Source organism: Carlito syrichta, unplaced genomic scaffold (assembly GCF_000164805.1).
Source record: "Carlito syrichta isolate Samal-C Ts95f unplaced genomic scaffold, Tarsius_syrichta-2.0.1 Scaffold303285, whole genome shotgun sequence".
Lineage (NCBI taxonomy): Eukaryota > Metazoa > Chordata > Mammalia > Primates > Tarsiidae > Carlito > Carlito syrichta.
This window is the reverse complement of record NW_007247381.1, coordinates 200,610-220,293: the sequence shown is the minus strand read 5'-3', so window position 1 is coordinate 220,293 and position 19,684 is coordinate 200,610. Positions and strand designations below refer to the sequence as shown.

Sequence of the window (19,684 nt, the reverse complement as noted above, 5' to 3'; positions counted from 1 at the left end):
GGGGAGGAAAATGGGGTCTACGGCTCTCGAACACATCCTAGCGGTCTCGAGGTCCACGGCCCTCCCTGATCCCTAATGCACAGTGGGCCTCCGTGGCCGGCTCCCAACACACTTGAACTGCACAGGTCTGCTTACATGTAGATTTTTTCCAACAAAATTTACACTGAATGTGCCTGCCTCTCCTATCTCCCCCCCTTCCACGTCTTCTGCCTCTGCCAATTCTGAGACAGCAAGACCAATAACCACCCCCTCCTCAGCTACTCAAACATGAAGACAATGAGCATGAAGATAGCCATATAATGATCCACTTACAGCTAATAAAGAGTATATATGTTTTCTCTTTCCTATGATTTTTTAAATGACATTTTCTCTAGCTTACTTCACTATAAGAATACATAATACATATATCATATAAAATATGTGTTAATTGACTGCTGATGTCTTCAGTAAGGCTTTCAGTCAACAAATAGGCTATTAGTAGTTAAGTTTTGGGGGAGCCAAAAGTTGCACATGGATTTTCAACTGTAAGGAGGGTCAGCCTCCTAACTTCTATGTTCAAGGGTCAACTATACTTTTCATTGGTATTTACTAAGCATTTTACCAAGTATATTATCTCATCTTATTGAACTTGAATAATAACTGTGATAATCTGGTGATATACAATCTCATTGACTGTTGACAACCTGTGAATTTAGTATAACTAAAATGAATTTCATTCTCCTTACCTAGATATAACTCCCAAATTCTTTTGGCATTAAGCACCCACGATAATAAAGCAGAGTGATATTCCGGAAGGAAAGTCATGACCCTTATAAACAGTTCATGTTTGACAGTTCCTTTAGGTTTAAAATCAAACTTATATACAGAGGATCTGCAGAATAGACTAACTCTGCTCTTTCACAAAAGTAGAATCTACTGAAACATAATATTTTGAAAAAATGTAAAAACTAAATAAGTGCATTATCACTTATAACAGATACCTATAAGAAAACTAATAAGCTAATATGAGCACATTATCTACCTATATAATTTCCTTCCAGACTGATGAATGTATCACCTGATAATCTTTAAAGGGATGAAGAAAATGTTTGGCAATATGCAAATGGCTTGGCTTACCGGGTGTAAAAACAGATTATCTTGAAACAGGAATAGAGCAAGAAACTAAAAATACTGCACATGATAACTAACGTCCTCATTAATTCACTCTGTCAGCAAGTGTTTACCAAGTGCCTCCGTGTGCAGGTGCTAAGCTGGTCTGTGTTCTGTAGATTCTCCTTCCATTCCTCAGCTGACTTCTCACATCTGCTCCTACCATCCCACCTCAAATCCTGCTGCTCATGGGTGTGACTTCAACTCCTTCCTCTGGCCCTCACCCCAGTTTCATTCCAGTCTGCACACTACTGCTATGACAGCTGGCATCCAAAGATGAGCCCTCATCTTGGAAGGCCACCCTCCCACAGTGGCCTTCCAAGCTCAACCCACGTGGCTCTGTGTAACCCAACGTGTGGTGGGAGTGGTATCATGGGAATTCCAAAGCTGGTCATAAGAAACCTGTAGCTTGTACCCTGGTCCCCTGAAATGTCATTTGGGACAAGCCAAATGTCATGTCAGAAGTCAGATTACTTGAATCCACCATGCTATGAGAACCACAAGCAAGTTACAGCACAGAAAGGAGGGGAGAGATAGGGAGTCTGAGAGAGACCAGTCAACCCCCAGTCAGGAGTCCAAGAGAGAATGAAGGAAACACCTCGCGCATGTCGGATCTGCTAGACAGCACATGCAGAACTGATTCCCAGAGCTACGGCTCCAGAAGAACCATGTCAGGTACCTCTAGTCACATGGACAAACCTTGCCTACCTGGGTAATACTCTAGAGCCAGCTAACCTTGCTGACCTGGGTAACACTCCAGAGCCAGCTAACCTTGCCGACCTGGGTAACACTCTAGAGCCATCACACCTTGTCCCCTTGGGTAATACTCCAGAGCCAGCAAACCTTGCCAACCTGAGTAATATTCTAGAGCCAACAAACCCTGTCCCCCTCAGTAACACTCTAGATCAAGCAAACCTTGCTCCCTGGTTAATAATCTAGAGCCTGCAAACCCTGTACCCCTGGGTAATACTCTAGAGCCAGAAAGTCTTACCACCTGGATAATACTCTAGAGCCAGATAACCTTGCACCCCTGGGTAATACTCCAGAGCCAGCAAACCTTGCCTCCCTGGTTAATACTCCAGAGCCAGCAAACCCTGCCCCCCTGGTTAACACTCTAGAGCCAGCAAACCCTGCACCCCTCAGTAATACTCTAGATCTAGCAAACCTTGATCTCTGGTTAATACTCTAGAGCCAGCAAACCTTGCCCCCCCTGGGTAATACCCTAGAGCAACAAACCTTGCCCCATTGCCCCCACCGCGGGCAATTTCTTCCACCTCCAAAGACAGTGAAACTTTAGTGAGAAATGTTGTGTCCAGATCACAAATTACACTATAGGCATCTAGCTGTAGGAAGAAACCTGTTTCCCAGAAGGGACAAGTACAAAACCCTAATGTCTCAACTTTAGGCAATCTCCCAAGAAGTGAGGAGACAGAGCAATTTACATAGAAAATCAACAAGTCAACTCTCTGAGTTTCTTAACTTTCAGATCAAAGATAACTGACTGGTACTATACATATAGGATCACAAAGATACAAAACAAAGTGAAATAAAGAAAGGAAACTATACTGGGTCACTACACACTTGGGAAAGAAAGATATGCTTACCTTCTCTTCTGAGGAAATGGTGAGTTTGTCACTTGAGATTAGGCTGCACACTTGTTCAATGCCAAGATTAAGAAATTCTTCACTAAGTACAACATCTGCAAAATGTTGCTCTGTTTGGGGAGTTAAAAATAAAAATCCATTAGCACCAATGTTGCATTATCATAGTTTCAACCTGCTTAAAAAGGAAATGTCTTCCCCAATTTAATCTAATCTTAAGATGAGAAAACCAACTGCACTTCCTCTAGGCAAAAACCAACATGTCAAACCAAAACAAAGTCGGATAACTGGGGAAATATCTTGAGTGACCAATTTACACTACAGCAAAGCAGCAGCACAGGTAGCAAAGCTTTCTTAAAATGCATGTGCTTTGTTAAATCACTTCTGTTTTATATGGTGGTATTTTAGAGTTAGACAGCTAGCCCTTATATGGGGATGGCACTAGCAATACTTAAATTTATAAAACTTATGATCACATAAATCAGATAAAATACATGGTGTTCTATTTGTACATTTCAACGTATTATATAAAACAGAGGGATCTAAAATATTATGAAGGAAGAAAACCCTGCTGTAATATTATTATTATTATTATTAAATATTTTGTAAAGATAGGTTCTCGCTATGTTACCCAGGCAGGTCTCGAACTCCTGGCCTCAAGTCATTTTCCTGCCTCAGTCTCCCAAAGTGCTGGGATTATAGGCATAAGTCACTTGCCTGACAACCCTGCTTTATTTGAAAACTAGACTAAAGAAATCATAAATGCTGGTCAATCTATATAGATAACCAACATTTTTTAAAAAGAAAAAGAATTGGTTTATGATATAGCTAACTCTGAATTATATGTAAGCAGTTTATTTAGGAATCAAATTATATGATTTTATACCTCAACCTCTTTCCAGAAACTAACAAAATTAGTAATTCTTAAAATACTAAAACTTTTATTAAAAAACTTTTCCTTGGGTTCATATACATGGCCTCTCCTTCCAAAGAGGAAAAAGATGGTATTAATACAATTAATAATTTTAAAAATTTACAAGTAACTAATAAATTATGAAACAACTTTTCCTGCAAGGTCATCTCTCATGAAGAATGAGCTCACAAGGGAATATGGTGGTATGGGTTTCAGAGTCAGACATCCCATGTTCAAATCTCAGCTCTGCCACATGCTAGCCTGGACAACTTGGGCAATTATGTAATTTCCCTATGCCTTGATTTCCTCATCTGCAAAGTGAGGATAATAAAAATAAGATTACTGTGAGAAGCAAATATACTACTGGTTTATAAAGCACCTAGCACTGTGTCTGGCAGAGAGTAAGAACTGAAAAATCGAGGCCTTAACTGCAATTCCTAAATTCTAAAGTAAAAACTTGCTAGAAAAACTGGGTTATCTTCTAGGTCTTCACAACTAACCATATTCTAATAGTATTTTTTAAAGACTTTAAAAAGATTTATTTCAAACATTTCTTTCTTTTTTTTTTTTTTTTTTTGAGTTGGAGTCTCACTCTCGCCCAGACTGGAGTGCAGTGGCCGCTCCCAGCCACCGCAGCCTCAACCTGCTGGGGCTCCAGCAATCCTACCGCCTCAGCCTTCCAAGTAGCTGGAATTACAGGCACATGCTACCACGCCCAGCTAATTTTTTTATTTATTGTAGAGATGAGGTCTCGCCTGCCCAGGCAGGTCTCGAACCCACGGGCTCTGGCAATCCACTCACCTCAGCCTCCCAAAGGCGCAGGATTACAGGCTGAGCCACTGAGTCTGGCTCAAACATGTATTTCAACATACCATAAAAAGAAATAGGTGGCTTCCCCTTTAGAAATATTTGGAAAATAAAATCTGTGTTTTCATAAATATCATAAGTAACTATTCGCTCTACAAAAAGTTCATCACAAGATGACTTTTTAAAAAATGCACAGCTCCAAGATAATTATAAGATGATATGCCTGACAAAAATCCAACTGACACACAATTTTTTGAAACTCAGTTTGGCCAACCAAGGTACGGCACTGCAGTAAGTAAGAAAATGAAGATAAAAATGAAATATAATGAAAATGACAAACACAAATAACGCTCTGTAGTCATGGGTTCTGCATCCACAAATTCAACCAACCATGCATTCAACTAGCCACAGATTGAGAACATTCAGAAGAAATAAAAATAAAAAACAAGAATACAACAATAATAAGTAATACAAATAAAAATGTATAATGTAACAACTAGTCACATAGCATTTACATTGTAGTAGGTATTATTAAGTCAGCTAGAGAAGATTTAAAGTTTATGAGATGTGCATAGGTTGTTTTAAATACTGTATACACCATTTTATCTCAGGGACTTGAGCAACCTCAAATTTTGGTATCTGTGAAGGGTCTAGGAAACAGTCTCCTGCAGATGCTGAGGGATGACTGCAGATCAATGTAACAGAATAGTGAGTCCAGAAATAGACCCATTTAGATATAGCTAACCGATCTTTGACAAAGAAGCAAAGGCAATTCAATAGAGAAAGGACAGTCTTTTCCACAATATGATGTTGTAGCAACTAGATGCCTGCATGCAAAAAAAAAAAAAAGAATCTAGACAGAGACTGTTTATTTATTGTTTTAGGGACAGGGTCGCACTCTGTCACCGAGGCTGGAGTGCAGTAGGGGAATCATAGCTCACTGTAACCTCGAACCCCTGGGCTCAAGAGATCCTCCTACCTCAGTCTCCTGAGTAGTTGGGACGGTAGGTATGAGCCACCATGTATAACTTTTTTTTTTTTGGTAGAGAAAAGGCCTCTGGGCTATGTTGCCCAAGCTGGTCTCAAACTCCTACATTCAAGCAATCCTACTGCCTCAGCCTCCCAAAGTGCTGAGATTATAGCTGCAAGGCTCCACACCTGGCCTAAACACAGACTTTATACCTTTCACAAAAATCAACTCAAAATGGATCATAGACCTAAATGTAAAACACAAAAGTTAACTCCTAGAACACAGGAGAAAACCTAACTAACCTTGGGTATAGGGATGACTTTTTAGACCTAATACTACAAGTATTATCCACGAAAAAAAAAATTTGTTAGGCGGCGGCAGCAGCAAAATGTCTGCCCACAGGCACTCCGCAGCATCCTCGGCGCTGAAGGGGTTAATTCAGCAGTTCACTGCTGTTTGTCTCCTGGAGCTCAGAGGTGGGGGCAGTTCCAAAGGTGACCCCTCATCTGGTCCCACACCTGAGTGCTGTGGAAGGTTCCCAAGTCCCAGCTGCCTCCCCTGGGCCATCAGGGATATGACATAGAGAGATGTGACATCATGGACGTCATGACACTGGGGACTGTGACATCAGGAATGGTGACCCAGGAAAGCTGGCAGGAACTGACCACAGCACTTTGCAGTTGGGCCTTGCATTCATGTAGCTTCAGATAGTAGGATGGTGACCACTGCCCCCGGAGTCTCTGGATGACTGTGGTTGCTAACAGAAGGCAGGGAAGAAGCTAGAGAGCCTACCCCGTCCCCCGCCTGGCCCCCTGCCTCTTAGAAGACTCACAAAGGAGAATGGGGGGAATGCAGGGAGTGTACCTGAGGGAGAGCTGCACCTGATAAGGAGTCCTGAACCAGGGAGAGAGCCCTGCACCTGAGACAGAGCCCTGAGCCTGGGAGAGAGTCCTGCACCTGAGGGAGAACCCTGCAACTAATGGAGAGAGCCCTGCAACTGATGGAGAGAGGCCTGCACCTGAGACAGAGCCCTGAACCTGGGAGAGTCCTGCATCTGAGGGAGAGCCCTGAAAGTAGAAGACAGTCCTGCACCTGAAGTAGGGCCAGCATTTGAGGGAGCCCTGCACCTGGGAGAGCTCCAGAACCTAAGGGAGAGCCCTGCACCTGAAGGAGAGCCTTGCACCTGAGGGAAAGCCCTACACTTGATGGAGAGAATCCTTACCCTAAGGGAGAGAGTCCTGCACCTGAGGGAGAGCCCTGCACGTGATGGAGAGAGCCGTGCACCTGAGGAAGAGCCCTGCAACTGATAGAGAGTCCTACACCTGATGGAGAGAATCCTGACCCTAAGGGAGAGAGTCCTGCACCTGAGGGAGAGCCCTGCACCTGATGGAGAGAGCGCTGCACCTGATAGAGCCATGTACCTGATAAAGTCCTGCACCTGATGGAGAGAGCCCTGTAACTGATGGAGAGTCCTGCACCTGAGGGAAAGCTCTGCACCTGAGGGAGGGCCCTGCAACTGATGGAGAGCCCTGCACCTGAGACTGAGTCCTGAACCTGGGAGAGTTCTGCACCTGAGGGAGATCCTGCAACTGATGGAGAGAGCACTGCACCTGATGGAGAGAGCCATGTACCTGATGAAGAGAGTTATGCACCTGATAGAGTCCTGCACCCGATGGAGAGGGCCCTGTAACTGATGGAGAGAGTCCTGCACCTGAGGGAGAGCCCTGCACCTGAGACAATGCCCTGAACCTGGGAGAGAGTCCTGCAACTGGTGGAGAGAACTCTGCACCAGATGGAGAGAGTCCTGCACCTGAAACAGAGCCCTGAACCTGGCTGAGAGTCCTGTACCTGAGGGAGAGCCCAGCAATTGATGGAGAGAAATCTGCACCTGATGGAGAGAGTTCTGCACCTGAGACAGAGCCCTGAACCTAGGAAAGAGTCATGCACCTGAGGGAGAACCCTGCAACCAATGGAGAGAGCCCTGCACCTGATTAAGAGAGTCCTGCACCTGAGACAGAGCCCTGAACCCGGAGTAGAGTCCTGCACCTGAGGAAGGGTCCAGCACTTGAGGGAGCCCTGCACCTAGGAGAGTCCCAGAACCTGAGGGGAGAGCCCTGCACCTGAGGGAGAGCCCTGCACCTGAGGAGAGCCCTGCACCTGAGGGAGAACCCCTTCCCAGTGGGAGAGCCCTGCACATGACAGAGAGTTCCTGCACCCAAGTAAAAACCCTCAAACTTGATGGACTTGCTCTTAAGGGAGAGCCCTGAACCTGAAGAAGAGCCCTGAACCTGAAGAAGAGCCCTGTGCCTGAGGGATAGCCCGAGAACATGAAAAAGTCCCTGTACTTATGAAACAGCCCTGCAGAAACAAGAGCTCTGCACCCGCAGGACAGCCCTGCACCTGAAAGTAATCCTCTGCACTTTAAGGAGGGCCCCAACAGAGGGACAGCCCAGTCCCTGATGAAGAGACCTTGCACTTGAGAGTGAGTCCTGAGCCTAAGAAAAAATCCTGGAGATGAGGGAGAACCCCTGGAGGTCAGCAAGTCCCTCCCTTTTCTTTTTCAGTTCTTTCATCCTAGGTATGACCACAGGTGATGATTCAGAGAACAAAGTTGTGTGTACCACCTCCACACACAGATTGGCAGTCATCTAAAGCTACCATTGTCCCACTTTTCTGTGTCCCTACAAGCCCTAGGAATCCCTACAATTCCTCACCTGCAGTGATGCTAAGAACCCCTCTCTGAAATTTCCTCCATGTAAATAAAATTTTTTTTAAAAAACTCATAAGTTGGACTTCATTAAAATTAAACCTTCTGATGTACAAGGATACTCTTAAGAAATAAAAATGTAAGACACAGCCTAGGAGAAATATTTGTAAAACACATATCTGATAAAGGGCTATTATCTAAAATATATAAAGAACTCTTAAAACTTAACAATAAGAAAATAAACACCCACGCCTTGGGAGGCTGAGGCGAATGGACTGCCTGAGACCCGCCTGGGCAACTTGGCAAGACCTCATCTCTACAATAAATCAAAAATCAGCCGGGCGTGGTAGCGCGTGCCTGTAGTTCCAGCTACTTGAAAGGCTGAGGCGGAAGGATCACCGGAGTCCAGCAGGTCGAGGCTGTGGTGGCTGGGAGTGGCCACTGCACTCCAGTCTGGGCAACGGAGTGAGACTCCAACTCAAAAAAAAAAAGGAAAATAAACAACCCAATTTTTAAATGAGCAAAAAGATCTGAACAGACACTTAACCAAAAAAGATACACAGGTGCCAAACACCTTCATTTATAACTGCTAAAACCTTGAAGCAACCAAGATGTCCTCCAATTGGTGAATGAGTAAACACACTGTGGTACAACCATACAATGAAACATGACTCAATGATAAAAAATGAGCTATCAAACTTTGAAATACATGAGACCTACATGCATACTGTTAAGTGAAAGAAGCCAACAGAAAAGGCTACATACTACACAATTCCAACTACATGATATTCTAGAAAATGCAAAACTATGGAAGAAGTAAAAACATCAGTATTGCCAGTGGTCTGATCCAAGGAAGAAAGGAGAGACAGACAGGGGATTTTGAAGGCAGTGAAACTATTCTGTAATGATGGATAGATGGCATTGTACATTTGTCAAAACCTATAAGATATACAGTTCAAAGAGTTTAGGCCCTACTATGAACTACAGATTTCAGTTAGCAACACTAACACCAACATGCAACACTAACACTAATACAATGTGTTCATGGCAAGGACAACTGTGGGTGGGGCAGTGAGAGGACGTGTCCGAATTCACTTTTTCTGTAAACCTAAAACTGCCCTAAAAAATAGACTATTAGCTACAAAGAGAATGTACTAATACAGAACATAGACATGATGAATTTGTGGCTGAATTTGTAACTGATCAAAAGTCAAATTGGAAAAAAATAGTCAAAGTGATATTTGAAAAAAATACAAACTAAAAATTAAACTTAAATATCTACTTTAAGAGGTACCTAGTCCTATGGCATATCAGCACTTCATAACAGTACTTCAAAACCTATTATGAAAGACTTTTAACAGGGCTAAAGATTTTAAATAACCAACATGATTAATTGCAAAGGTCCCTTCTACATCTAAAATATGGTATACTATTTCCTGACCTTACCAAAAGTGTTTGTTAAAAAAAAAAAAAATCACTAAAAACATTTTCTTACACTAAGACAAAATGGAAAATTTTTTTCAATTGAATTTGCTTTTCAAAGAATAAACATAAGGATATAATGAGATGATTTGCATATAAAATTCAAACGTATTGAGAAATAAACTCACTTTAATGAAAATCTTGCAAATGGCATATAAATTTAAAATTTTTTAGCTAGAGGCGGTTCCTCATGTCAGTAATCCCCATATTTTGGGAGGCCGAGGCAGGAGGATCACTTGAAGCCAAGAGTTTAAGACCAGCCTAGGCAACAAAGTGATATACCTTCTCTACAAATAAAATTAAAAATTAGTCAGCATGGTGACAAGTGTCTGTAGTTCCAGCTACTCAGGAGGTTAAGGCAGAAGGATCACCTGTACCCAGGAATTTGAGTCTGCAGTGAGCTATGATCACACCACTTTATTCTAGCCTGGGCAAAAGAGCAAAGATCTATTTCTTAATAGAAAAGAAAAGAAAAAATGAACTTGCTAAAAAAGAAACTTGCCGATTTCTTTAAAGGTGATTATATAAATGTAGAAAGGCATTAGTAAACTCAATCCAAAATCAAGTCTGAAATCTGTATTCACTGTGTGCTCTTTACTAGCGTATCAAAAAAGATTAAGAAGGCATGGAAATGTTAGTTACTGCAATTGTATTGACAAAACCGTAACATAGCTGTGACTCAAGTAAATAAGCACTGCCCCTCACCAATTACCAAAAAAAAGTCTAAAGAAAAAGTGAAGAAGAAATGCTAAAATTAAAAGCAATTTTTACTGTAGATATATACATATACATATATACATATTTCCAATTTTCACATACTTTCTACTGAAACAATTCATGATCTTCAGAATACTCCTTTCAGTATTAATTTTTCTATTTATTTATTTATTAAGTGAGTGAGTGAGTTTCAGAGACAGGGTCTTGCTCTGTCACCACGGTTGGAGTGCAGTGGCACAATCATAGCTTACTGCAGCCTCAAACTCCTGGGCACAAACAATTCTCCTGCCTTGGCCCCACGAGGTATGTGCCACCATGCCTGATTTCGGATTATTTATGTTTACACACCCTTATTAAGTTGTCCTTGGAAAGAGTGTGGGAACTATATGGAGCATCCCTAAATATGGGGGCATAATTTGGCAATATCTGGAGTAATCTGGAACTTGCCTTTCCTCTATTTACATTAGCTGCATATTTCTTCACATGTTCTGCTGTGCACTCTGAAGGTAATTTAGTGGGACTGCTGTTAGTAATACACCTATAGAGACCCAGCAGCCCATGCAGTTGGGAAACACCAGATGACTGGCTGAGTCCCTCTCTAAAGCATGCCATGTAGCTACGCATTTTTGGTACTTTGAACTTTGGCTGAAGCCAGGTTCGGTGGCTCAGCCTGTAATCCCGTGCCTTGGGAGGCTGAGGTGAGTGGATTGCCTGAGCCCGTGGGTTCGAGACCCACCTGGGCAACTTGGTGAGACCTCATCTCTACAATAAATCAAAAATGAGCTGGGCATGGTAGCGTGCGCCTGTAGTTGCCGCTACTTGGAAGGCTGAGGCGGAAGGATCGCCAGAGCCCAGCAGGTCGAGGTTGTGGTGACCGGGAGCAGCCACTGCACCCCAGTCTGGGCGACAGAGTGAGACTCTGACTCAAACAAACAAAAAACACCTCTGGCTGTAATCTTGATTTAATGTCATCTAACTGGAGCATACACTTGTCCTTTCCACCCAAGCTAGAGATTCCACACACTTACCTATAATCATTCACACAACTCACATGGCTTGACTCCGCCACACAAACCAGCTCGGTGTGCAGATATCCCAGGATCACCATTCCTGGCCCAACCCTCACTGTTTCCAGCAGAGCTGTATGCGCTGACACTGACAGCCATGTTTCTGTGCCTTGGTCTCCAATTCCCTCATCTGCTATTAACCCACGCTTGTGCTGAGGATTCCATCAACCCTGTTACTTTAGCCTATTCATTTAGAATCAAACCATACACTCCTAAAAAGAGCATCTAAACTTATTACAGGATTTTCAAAAGTACCTATCACTTCTCTTTCTCCTTGGTGACCCCTGTACTATAAGGGGAAAAAGAAGATTTAGTGAAAAACAGTTTGCTGACTTAAGCTTCTGACAAGCACTACTGGAAGCTGGGGAGAGAGGAGTGAATTAATTATTATTCAGTTCATGAAATACTTCTAATGAATAGCCAATGAAATCATATAGAAATCATATACCAATTACAGCACATCTCAATAAAACACAAATAAACTCTTCTCTAAATTCGATGTGAGTACCCTCTACCTTAATCTACCTTCTCAGTGGTGATCCCCAAGCCTTACACTGAGTAGACAGTGCCATTGCTGCCACTATCTGACCACCCTGCTTTTCAACTCTGGGTAAGAATGGAATCACCGGGAAGAATCCAGACAGTGTCTCAAAGAGGACGACAAGGTGCATGACCAAAAGGAATCGTCATCTATTTTTGTGCACCTGCACACCCACAGGCACATACGTATCTGAATGAATCTGTTCACCATGCTTAACCTAATTTAATTTCATGCCTCAGAATGCTTTGGGGTAAAGAGAAGGAAATGTGACTTGTTTGGAGGTACACACAACTAATTCTCTTCTACTAAAATAAAGCAAACCTTGTCATTTGAAGGGGAAAAAGTTGAATCTACATTTGATGGAAAAAGACAGCTGATGTCAAACTTTTTTTCTTTAGAGATGGGATCTCATGCTATCACCCAGGCTGCAGTACAACGGCATGGTCACAACTCACTGGAGCCTCGAACTCTCAGACTCAAGCAATCATCCTCCTGCCTCAGTCTCCTGAGTGGCTGGGAATATAGGCACATGCCACCATGCCTGGCCAATTTTTTCATTTTTTGTAGAGATGAGGTCTTGCTATGTTGCCCAGGCTGGTCTTGAACTTTTAAGATCAAGCAAGCTTCCTGCCTCAGCCTCACAAAGCTGAGATTACAGATGTGAGTCACTATACCTGGCACCCAAAGCCAAACTTTAAAAAACAAAAGAAGCTGTACAAAGCTGATATGGGAACATATACCTCCAAAATACATCTCTAAAGGAACTCTCTTGGCCATCTCAGAAAGAACAGCTTTGCGTGAGATAAGACCACAAATTATAGTCAATTATGTAAGAAATTTATCATAAGACAAGCCACTTCTCCCATACATATTTTTAAAATCATGGCCTCCTAACAATCGTTTTTTGTGAATGCATCAGTAAAATCTTGGGTCAGGTTTTCAAAAAAAAGTTAAAACAACATGAATCTGACATGACTAATAGTGGCAATTCTCAATTTTAAGATTCCTAAATAACATTTAAATTTCTAGGTACCAAAAAGCAACTGAAAAAATATATATAAATGGAAATTGGCTCATAGAAACTCCGTGGGAAGAGAGGCAAGAAGGTTAGTGCTGCCCACCTGTTATTTTATATGTTCTTGATGCAAATCACTATTTGTCTTTCTAGTGCTTAGTTCACAACATTAAATGTTCTTATACCACCCCTATAACTAATTAAAATAATATGAATATTTCTTCCATGACCTCAAGTCACAAACCATGAAAATAAAAATTAAAAAAACAAAACCCAACTATGAAAAAAGTGTGCTATTTCATACTGCTGGTAGGAGTCTACAGAGAGCAATTTTGACATGTCATCCTACAAATACACTTAACCACTTATGAAATGGTACATGGCAAGTTACTCACTGCAGCACTGTTTAATAATTACAAAAGAGAGTTCATGAGTAGGCACTGGTTAAAATATAGTCCACCCATGAAACAGAATATTCTGCACCTGTAAGGAAGAACATGGAAGCTCAAAATATGAAGAGAGCTTTAGGAAATATTGCCAACTAAGAAAAACAAGGCGTAGAACAGTACACAGAGCACGTTACTTTTTGTGTAAGAAGGGGGAGAAATAAGACAAGTACACTGGAAAGACACAGAAGAAATAAAAGTCATCACATGCAGAGGGCATGAAGGAGGAAAGAGCAGGACAGATGTGGGAAGCCACCTTTCAGAGGATAGCCTTTTATGTTGTTACAGTTACAGGAACCCTATGAATGGACCGCCTAGCCTCCCCCACCCAAAACCAGCAAACACAGAAACGAATAACAGTGATTATCCTGAGAAAAGGAAGAAATGGGAGACAAAGGTGAAAGGAAACTTTTTCAATATATACCTTTAAAATAGTGTTAAATCCTCACGAATACAGTAAAATGATCTCTAACAAGGTGCAAAGACCACTCGATGGAAAGGACAGTCTCTTCAATGAACTGTGCTGAGAAAACTGGAAATCCACATGCAAAAGAATGAAGATGTACCAAGTACACTCATGCAAAAATTAATCCAAAGTGGATTAAGGATCTAAACATAAGACTCAAAGCCATACAGCTCCTAGAAGTAGACATGGGAAAAGCTTCATGTCATTGGATTTGGCAATGATGTCTTGGACACGACACCAAAAATTAAGTTAGACAAATGAGACCACATCGAGTTTAAAAGTTCTGTGCATCAAAGGACACAATCAACAAAGTGAAAGATAAGCTATGGAAAGGAAGAAAATATGTGCAAATCACACATCTGATAAGGGGTTAAGATCCAGAATATACAAGTAACTTCTATAAGCCAACAACAAAAACTCAAATAAACCAATTAAAAAATGAGCAACAAACTTGAGAGACATTTCTTCAAAGATGAGACACAGATGAGCAATAAGCATATGAAAAGATGCTGAACATCACTACAACAGAGAAATGCAAACCAAAACCACAATGAGATATCACCTGACACCTATTAGGAAGGATGCTACAAAACAAACTAGAAAACAAATCATTTCTCCCAAGTGTGGGCAAAACTGTGGAGAAACTGAAACTCTTGTGCACTGTTGCTGGAACTGTAAAATGCTGTATAACTGTTCCTCAAAAAATTAAGTCAAACTACCAGATACTCCAGCAATCCCACTACAGGGAATGTATCCAAAAGAATGAAAACAGGTCTTGAGGCGGTATCTGCCCGCCCATGTTCACAGCAGCATGACTCATGATAGCCAAGAAGTGAAAGCAACCCAAATGTCCACCAAGTGTCCACTGTTCATTTAAATGAACAAATGAAATTAGTACATACATACCATATATATATATAATTCCTTAAAAAGGAAGAAAATCCTGTCACATGCAACAGCATGATGAAGTTTTATAATAGTGTAGTAAGCAAGTTAAAATATATATATACTGTATGAGGCCAGGCATGGTGGCTCACACCTGAAATCCCAGCACTTTGGGAGGCCAAGGCAAGAGGACTGCCTGAGCCCACGGGTTCAAGACCAGCCTGGGCAACTTGGTGAGACCTTGTTTCTACAATAAATGAAAAACTTAGCTGGGCACGGTGTTGCACACCTAGAGTTCCAGCTACTTGGAAGACTGAGGCAGAAGGACTGCCTGAGTCCAGCAGGTCGAGGCTACAGTAGCTGTGACCATGCCACTACACTCCAGCTTGGGTGACAGAGTGAGACTCCGACTCAAAAAAAAAAAAAAAAAAAGAAAAAGAAAAATACTGTATGATTCCACCAATATGAAACATCTAAAGGAGTGAAATTCATAGAAATAGAAAGCAGAATAATGCTTGCCAGAGACAAGGGAAAGGCGAAAAGAGGAGTTGTCCAAAGGATATAGCATTTCACTTTTGCGAGATGAAAGAAAAAGTTCTGGAGATCTGTTTGACAATGTGAATAACATACATGATGCTACTAAACTGTACACTTAAAAACAGATACAGTGGCTGGGCGTGGTGGTTCATACCTATAATCCCAGCACTTTGGGAGGCTGAGGCGGAGGACTGCTTAAGGCCAGGAACTCGAAACCAGTCTGGGCAACAAGTCAAACCCTATCTCTAAAAAAAAAAAATATATATATATATAGCCGGGCACAGTGGTGCGTCCCTATAGTCCCAGCTACTGGGGAAGCTGAGGTGGGATTGCTGGAGTCCAGGAGTTTAAGGCTGTATCATGATCATACCACTGCTCTCCAGCCTGGGTGGCAAAGCAAGAAAAAAAAAGGTTAAGGTCATAAACATAATGCTATGCCTGTTTTGCCATACTTTTTTTTTTTTTTTTAAGTTTTTAACTATGTGAGACGTTAATAATTAATTTTTTTTTAAATGTTGCTATAGATAGTCAATGCCTCTTACTGTCTTGGCCTCAGTGGGCAAACATATGCTATCCTAAAAAAAGGAAAGACTGCTAGTTACCCTCCCTGCCTTTGGCCACTGCTGTTTGTCACTGGCCTGTACACCAAGCTCCCTGAGAGCAGAGCTGGACACTGAAGCTCCCACACCTGGGTGTACACTCACACCTGTGTGCATAACCTCTGGCCCAGCCTTCCCTTGGCACTGCTCAGTGGATGTCCCCTTCTTGGAATTAGTCCTTCTCGGCCTTTCTGCAGTGCTCAGTCCTAAAGCAGCTCTCTTGGTTTAATTTTTTTTTTTCCCGAGACAGGGCTTTGCTTTGTTGCCCAGGCAGGAGTGCAATGACACAATCACAGCTCACTGCAGCCTCCCACTCCTGGGTTCAAGGAACTCTTCCACCCCAGCCTCTCTAGTAACTAAGACTACAGGCATACACCAACACGTCTGGTTAATTTTTTTCACTTTCTATAAAGACAAGGTCTTGATATGTTGCCCAGGTTCGTCTCAAATTCTTGAGCTCAAGTGATTCTCCAGCCTTGGCCTCCCAAAATGCTGGAATTACAGGTGTGAGCTACTGCACCCAATCTGGATTCTTTTTTCTTTTTCTTTAATGTAGATGAATGGGATACCAGTGCAATTTTTTTACACATGTAGTTAAGTAGTTGATTCAAGGTTTTTAGGGTCCATACTACCCTGAACACAACCGATCTCAGTGGTACAACACCTTTTCCTAACTTTCTGACTACTAAGTTGCTTACTTCAGCCCTAAGACAAGGAGTCACCTGCAGCCCTATTTGCCCTGAGCCCTGTTGGTTTGCTGCTTGCTCTGCCTTATCTTATCATGTCCCTGTTATCTTTAACTATCACCCCCATATAGTTACTCTCAGAGCCTCCCTTTCTCCTAAGCCCTGAAGTCTGAATTTCTAGCTGCCTGTCAGTCTCCACGGGAACATGCTATCTACCCTGCCCAGCTCTTCCAAGCAGACAGCCCACCACGCACAGCACCGTGCATGAGTCGTCCTCTGACACCTTATACCACTGCCACTCAGGCCACACGCCTCAGCCACATCTCCAGCCCCGCAGTCTGACTTCCCATCTTTTCCAGTTCTGGCTGCTTCACTCCTTAGGCTGGTGCTTGACAAAGACTCTGAATGGGTCTGCTGATCTCCGAATAGACCAAGCCCTTCCTGGGCCAAGCCGTCTCTGGCTACTGCTCAACACATGCCCAGGCTGAGGACCCCTATGTTGCCATCTCACTGTGGGTTTTCCACAGGCTACAGAACAGAGACATGCTCACACCTCCTGCTGCCTCAGGCCTCCCTCAGACGCCCACTCGACCTCCCAGGCTCCCTTTATTCCTGACAGCTCTGTGGATTCCAGGGCTGAACGAAGCCCTGGGCACAGCTGTTCCTGCCTCCCTCTTTTTTTATTATGGTAAAAACATATAAATTTTCACGCCCTAACCATTTTCAAGTGAAGAGTTCAGCAGTGTTCAGCATATCCACGCTGGTGTGAAACTTCTCCAGAACTTGTTCGTCTTGCAAACATGAAATTCTACACCCATTAAACAACTCCCCCTTAGCCATCCCATCCCATCCTCTGTTTAACCCCAATAGGAATTGTTTCACAAACCCTGCTGGTTCTTTCTCAGTGAAACCACAAAAATCCTAAGATATAGTTGATAGAAGAGACTGGAAAGGTCTCCAACACAACATTTATAATATGGATGAGAAGCCTCCAAAGGGTTCACCATGAATGTTTTCTGGCTACAATTTGCACACATCAACAGGCAGCAAGACAGGCATATCACCCACTGTTAGCAGAAGCTCTTCTTTGTATTGCATAAGATCTGTCTCCCTCTTATGGGAGGCGGCGTTCACCATAGTCGCCTACCATAGTCAACAGAACAGGATTAATTTGTCTCTTACAAAATTCCTTCAGAATTTCACAGAGAGCAATTTTTCTCCATATTTTCCTTCCATGGTTTATACACTCCTTAGTCTTCCAGCCACTCCTGGTACAAAATGGTTTCTTCATCATCAACCTGACCATGAATTCTGGGTTTCAGTTCATCATTCTCTCTCAAAATACTACCAACTAAAACTCTAACATCTTTATATTAGTCTGGCTAATACAAGCATAATACTTATAAAGATGAGGCAAAAAAGTCTTCCTTTTCCCTGAATGGATTCTTACGCAGCTTACTATATCTCAGTGATGTACAGTAAAATCAGCAGTGACTGCACCCTGCCTACACACATGCACACATTAAAGTGCACCCACAAAGTGTTTACCTGCAGTGTAATGCTAACAGGCAGGTCACCTTGGCAGCCTGCCCGCAAAGCCTGTTTGTCCGATCTACACTCTTGTATCATCGCCTTCTCAGTCTTCAATGACCCTGTTCCCACCCTGTTACCAACTGACTATTGCATCTAACCCTTTCACCCAATGCCAACAGGTCATTCTGCTTACAGAACACATCTTCACTGTGACATAAGTAATTTGCCTTGAGTGGTTTACCAACAGCCATCGAATAAAGACCAGCATTGCTAAACTTGCATTTAACAATCAGCTCCTTCTCTCTGAACAAATACCATAACTGCAGTAGGGCATCATTCCCCATATATAGACTATGGCATGCATATACAATATACATCACACAAACTACACATATAGCCGGCAATATGCAAATACATTCTTCCATACACATGGAAGTCTTCTTCCTCACTTTCTAGAGGCACTGGGTTTTCCTGTTCACTTCCTTCCAACAGACAGAATAAGCTTACTGTGAAGTGAAAGTTGACCCCTAGGGACCACCACACCCAATCAGCAGGCAGGACTCACCCCCAATTAAGTCTATGAGATTCACACCCCAAGTTCAAGTCTACCTGTTCTGTTTCATACCCACTGATAAGGTACAAGGTACCCTATGTATTTAATTTCTGAACACCAAGCACCTTTCAGATCAACAGATGTCCCACTAGGAGTCTCTGTGTTTCTTCTGTACTCGGCCTCATGCAGGAGTCCCCGAGAAATGAGGGCAAGCACACAGGTAACAACAATACCAAGACCCACAAACCACTCAACCCTGGCAGAGTGTTTTTGGGAGAAGTAAAATCTCTCTGGTCTTCATTTTCCTAATTAATAAAATGAAAGTGTTAGACTACATAATTGCTAAATGCCCTATAACACTAATACTGTGATGCTCTGATTTTCAATATTATAAAGCTCTAGAGGAAAAAGTCCCACGTAGGTCTCCAGCAGAGCCATGAACAGTGGTAAAACCTCAAGACAGCTAACTCATATAAGCTAAAAAACAAAACAAAACAAAAAACAACTGTCAACAAAGCAGAGCAGAGACTGTATGGAGTTTTTATTCTTTTAAGAAGCCTCATCTGAGCTGGCACAAGTTCAGCTAAGAAGCACATCAGTCAAGAGCTCCACGACTCTTCAAACTCTTCAAAGAAGATTCTTCTGCACCAAAGGAAGATTCTTCTGCGCCGGTCAAGTAACACTGCAATAGACCCTTGACTAATCAGCACCTAGTCTTCAGCATGCATGCCACACCATCAAGGCTGGTAATGCCATTATTAAAATCATTCACTCAGCACAAGTTTCTTTCAAGAGGACAGCACTGGAATTGTGAGCTTATTAACACATTTTTATCGAAAGTAGTGATTCCTAGCCTAAATTACAGAAGGGGGCAAATGATTAGAGTCAATTTTCTACAGAAGAAAACGTTATAAGAACTGCTTTTACAGGCCAGGCATGGTGGCTCACCCTGTAATCCTGACACTTTGGGAGGCCAAGGTAGGAGGATTGCTTGAGCTCAGGAGTTTGAG

At 42.4% G+C, this 19,684-nt stretch overlaps 1 protein-coding gene across 5 annotated transcripts in view; it reads right to left on the bottom strand.

Annotated features, from left to right (window-relative positions):
* KLHL2 (kelch like family member 2) overlaps positions 1-19,684 on the bottom strand; it is a 117,943-nt gene that overhangs the window by 33,121 nt on the left and 65,138 nt on the right. For all 5 annotated transcript variants that reach the window (XM_008058298.1, XM_021712458.1, XM_021712457.1 and 2 more), the window contains one exon: positions 2,754-2,863. In XM_008058298.1, coding sequence (XP_008056489.1) covers positions 2,754-2,863 — 110 coding nt within the window. The remainder of the gene's footprint in view (positions 1-2,753; positions 2,864-19,684) is intronic.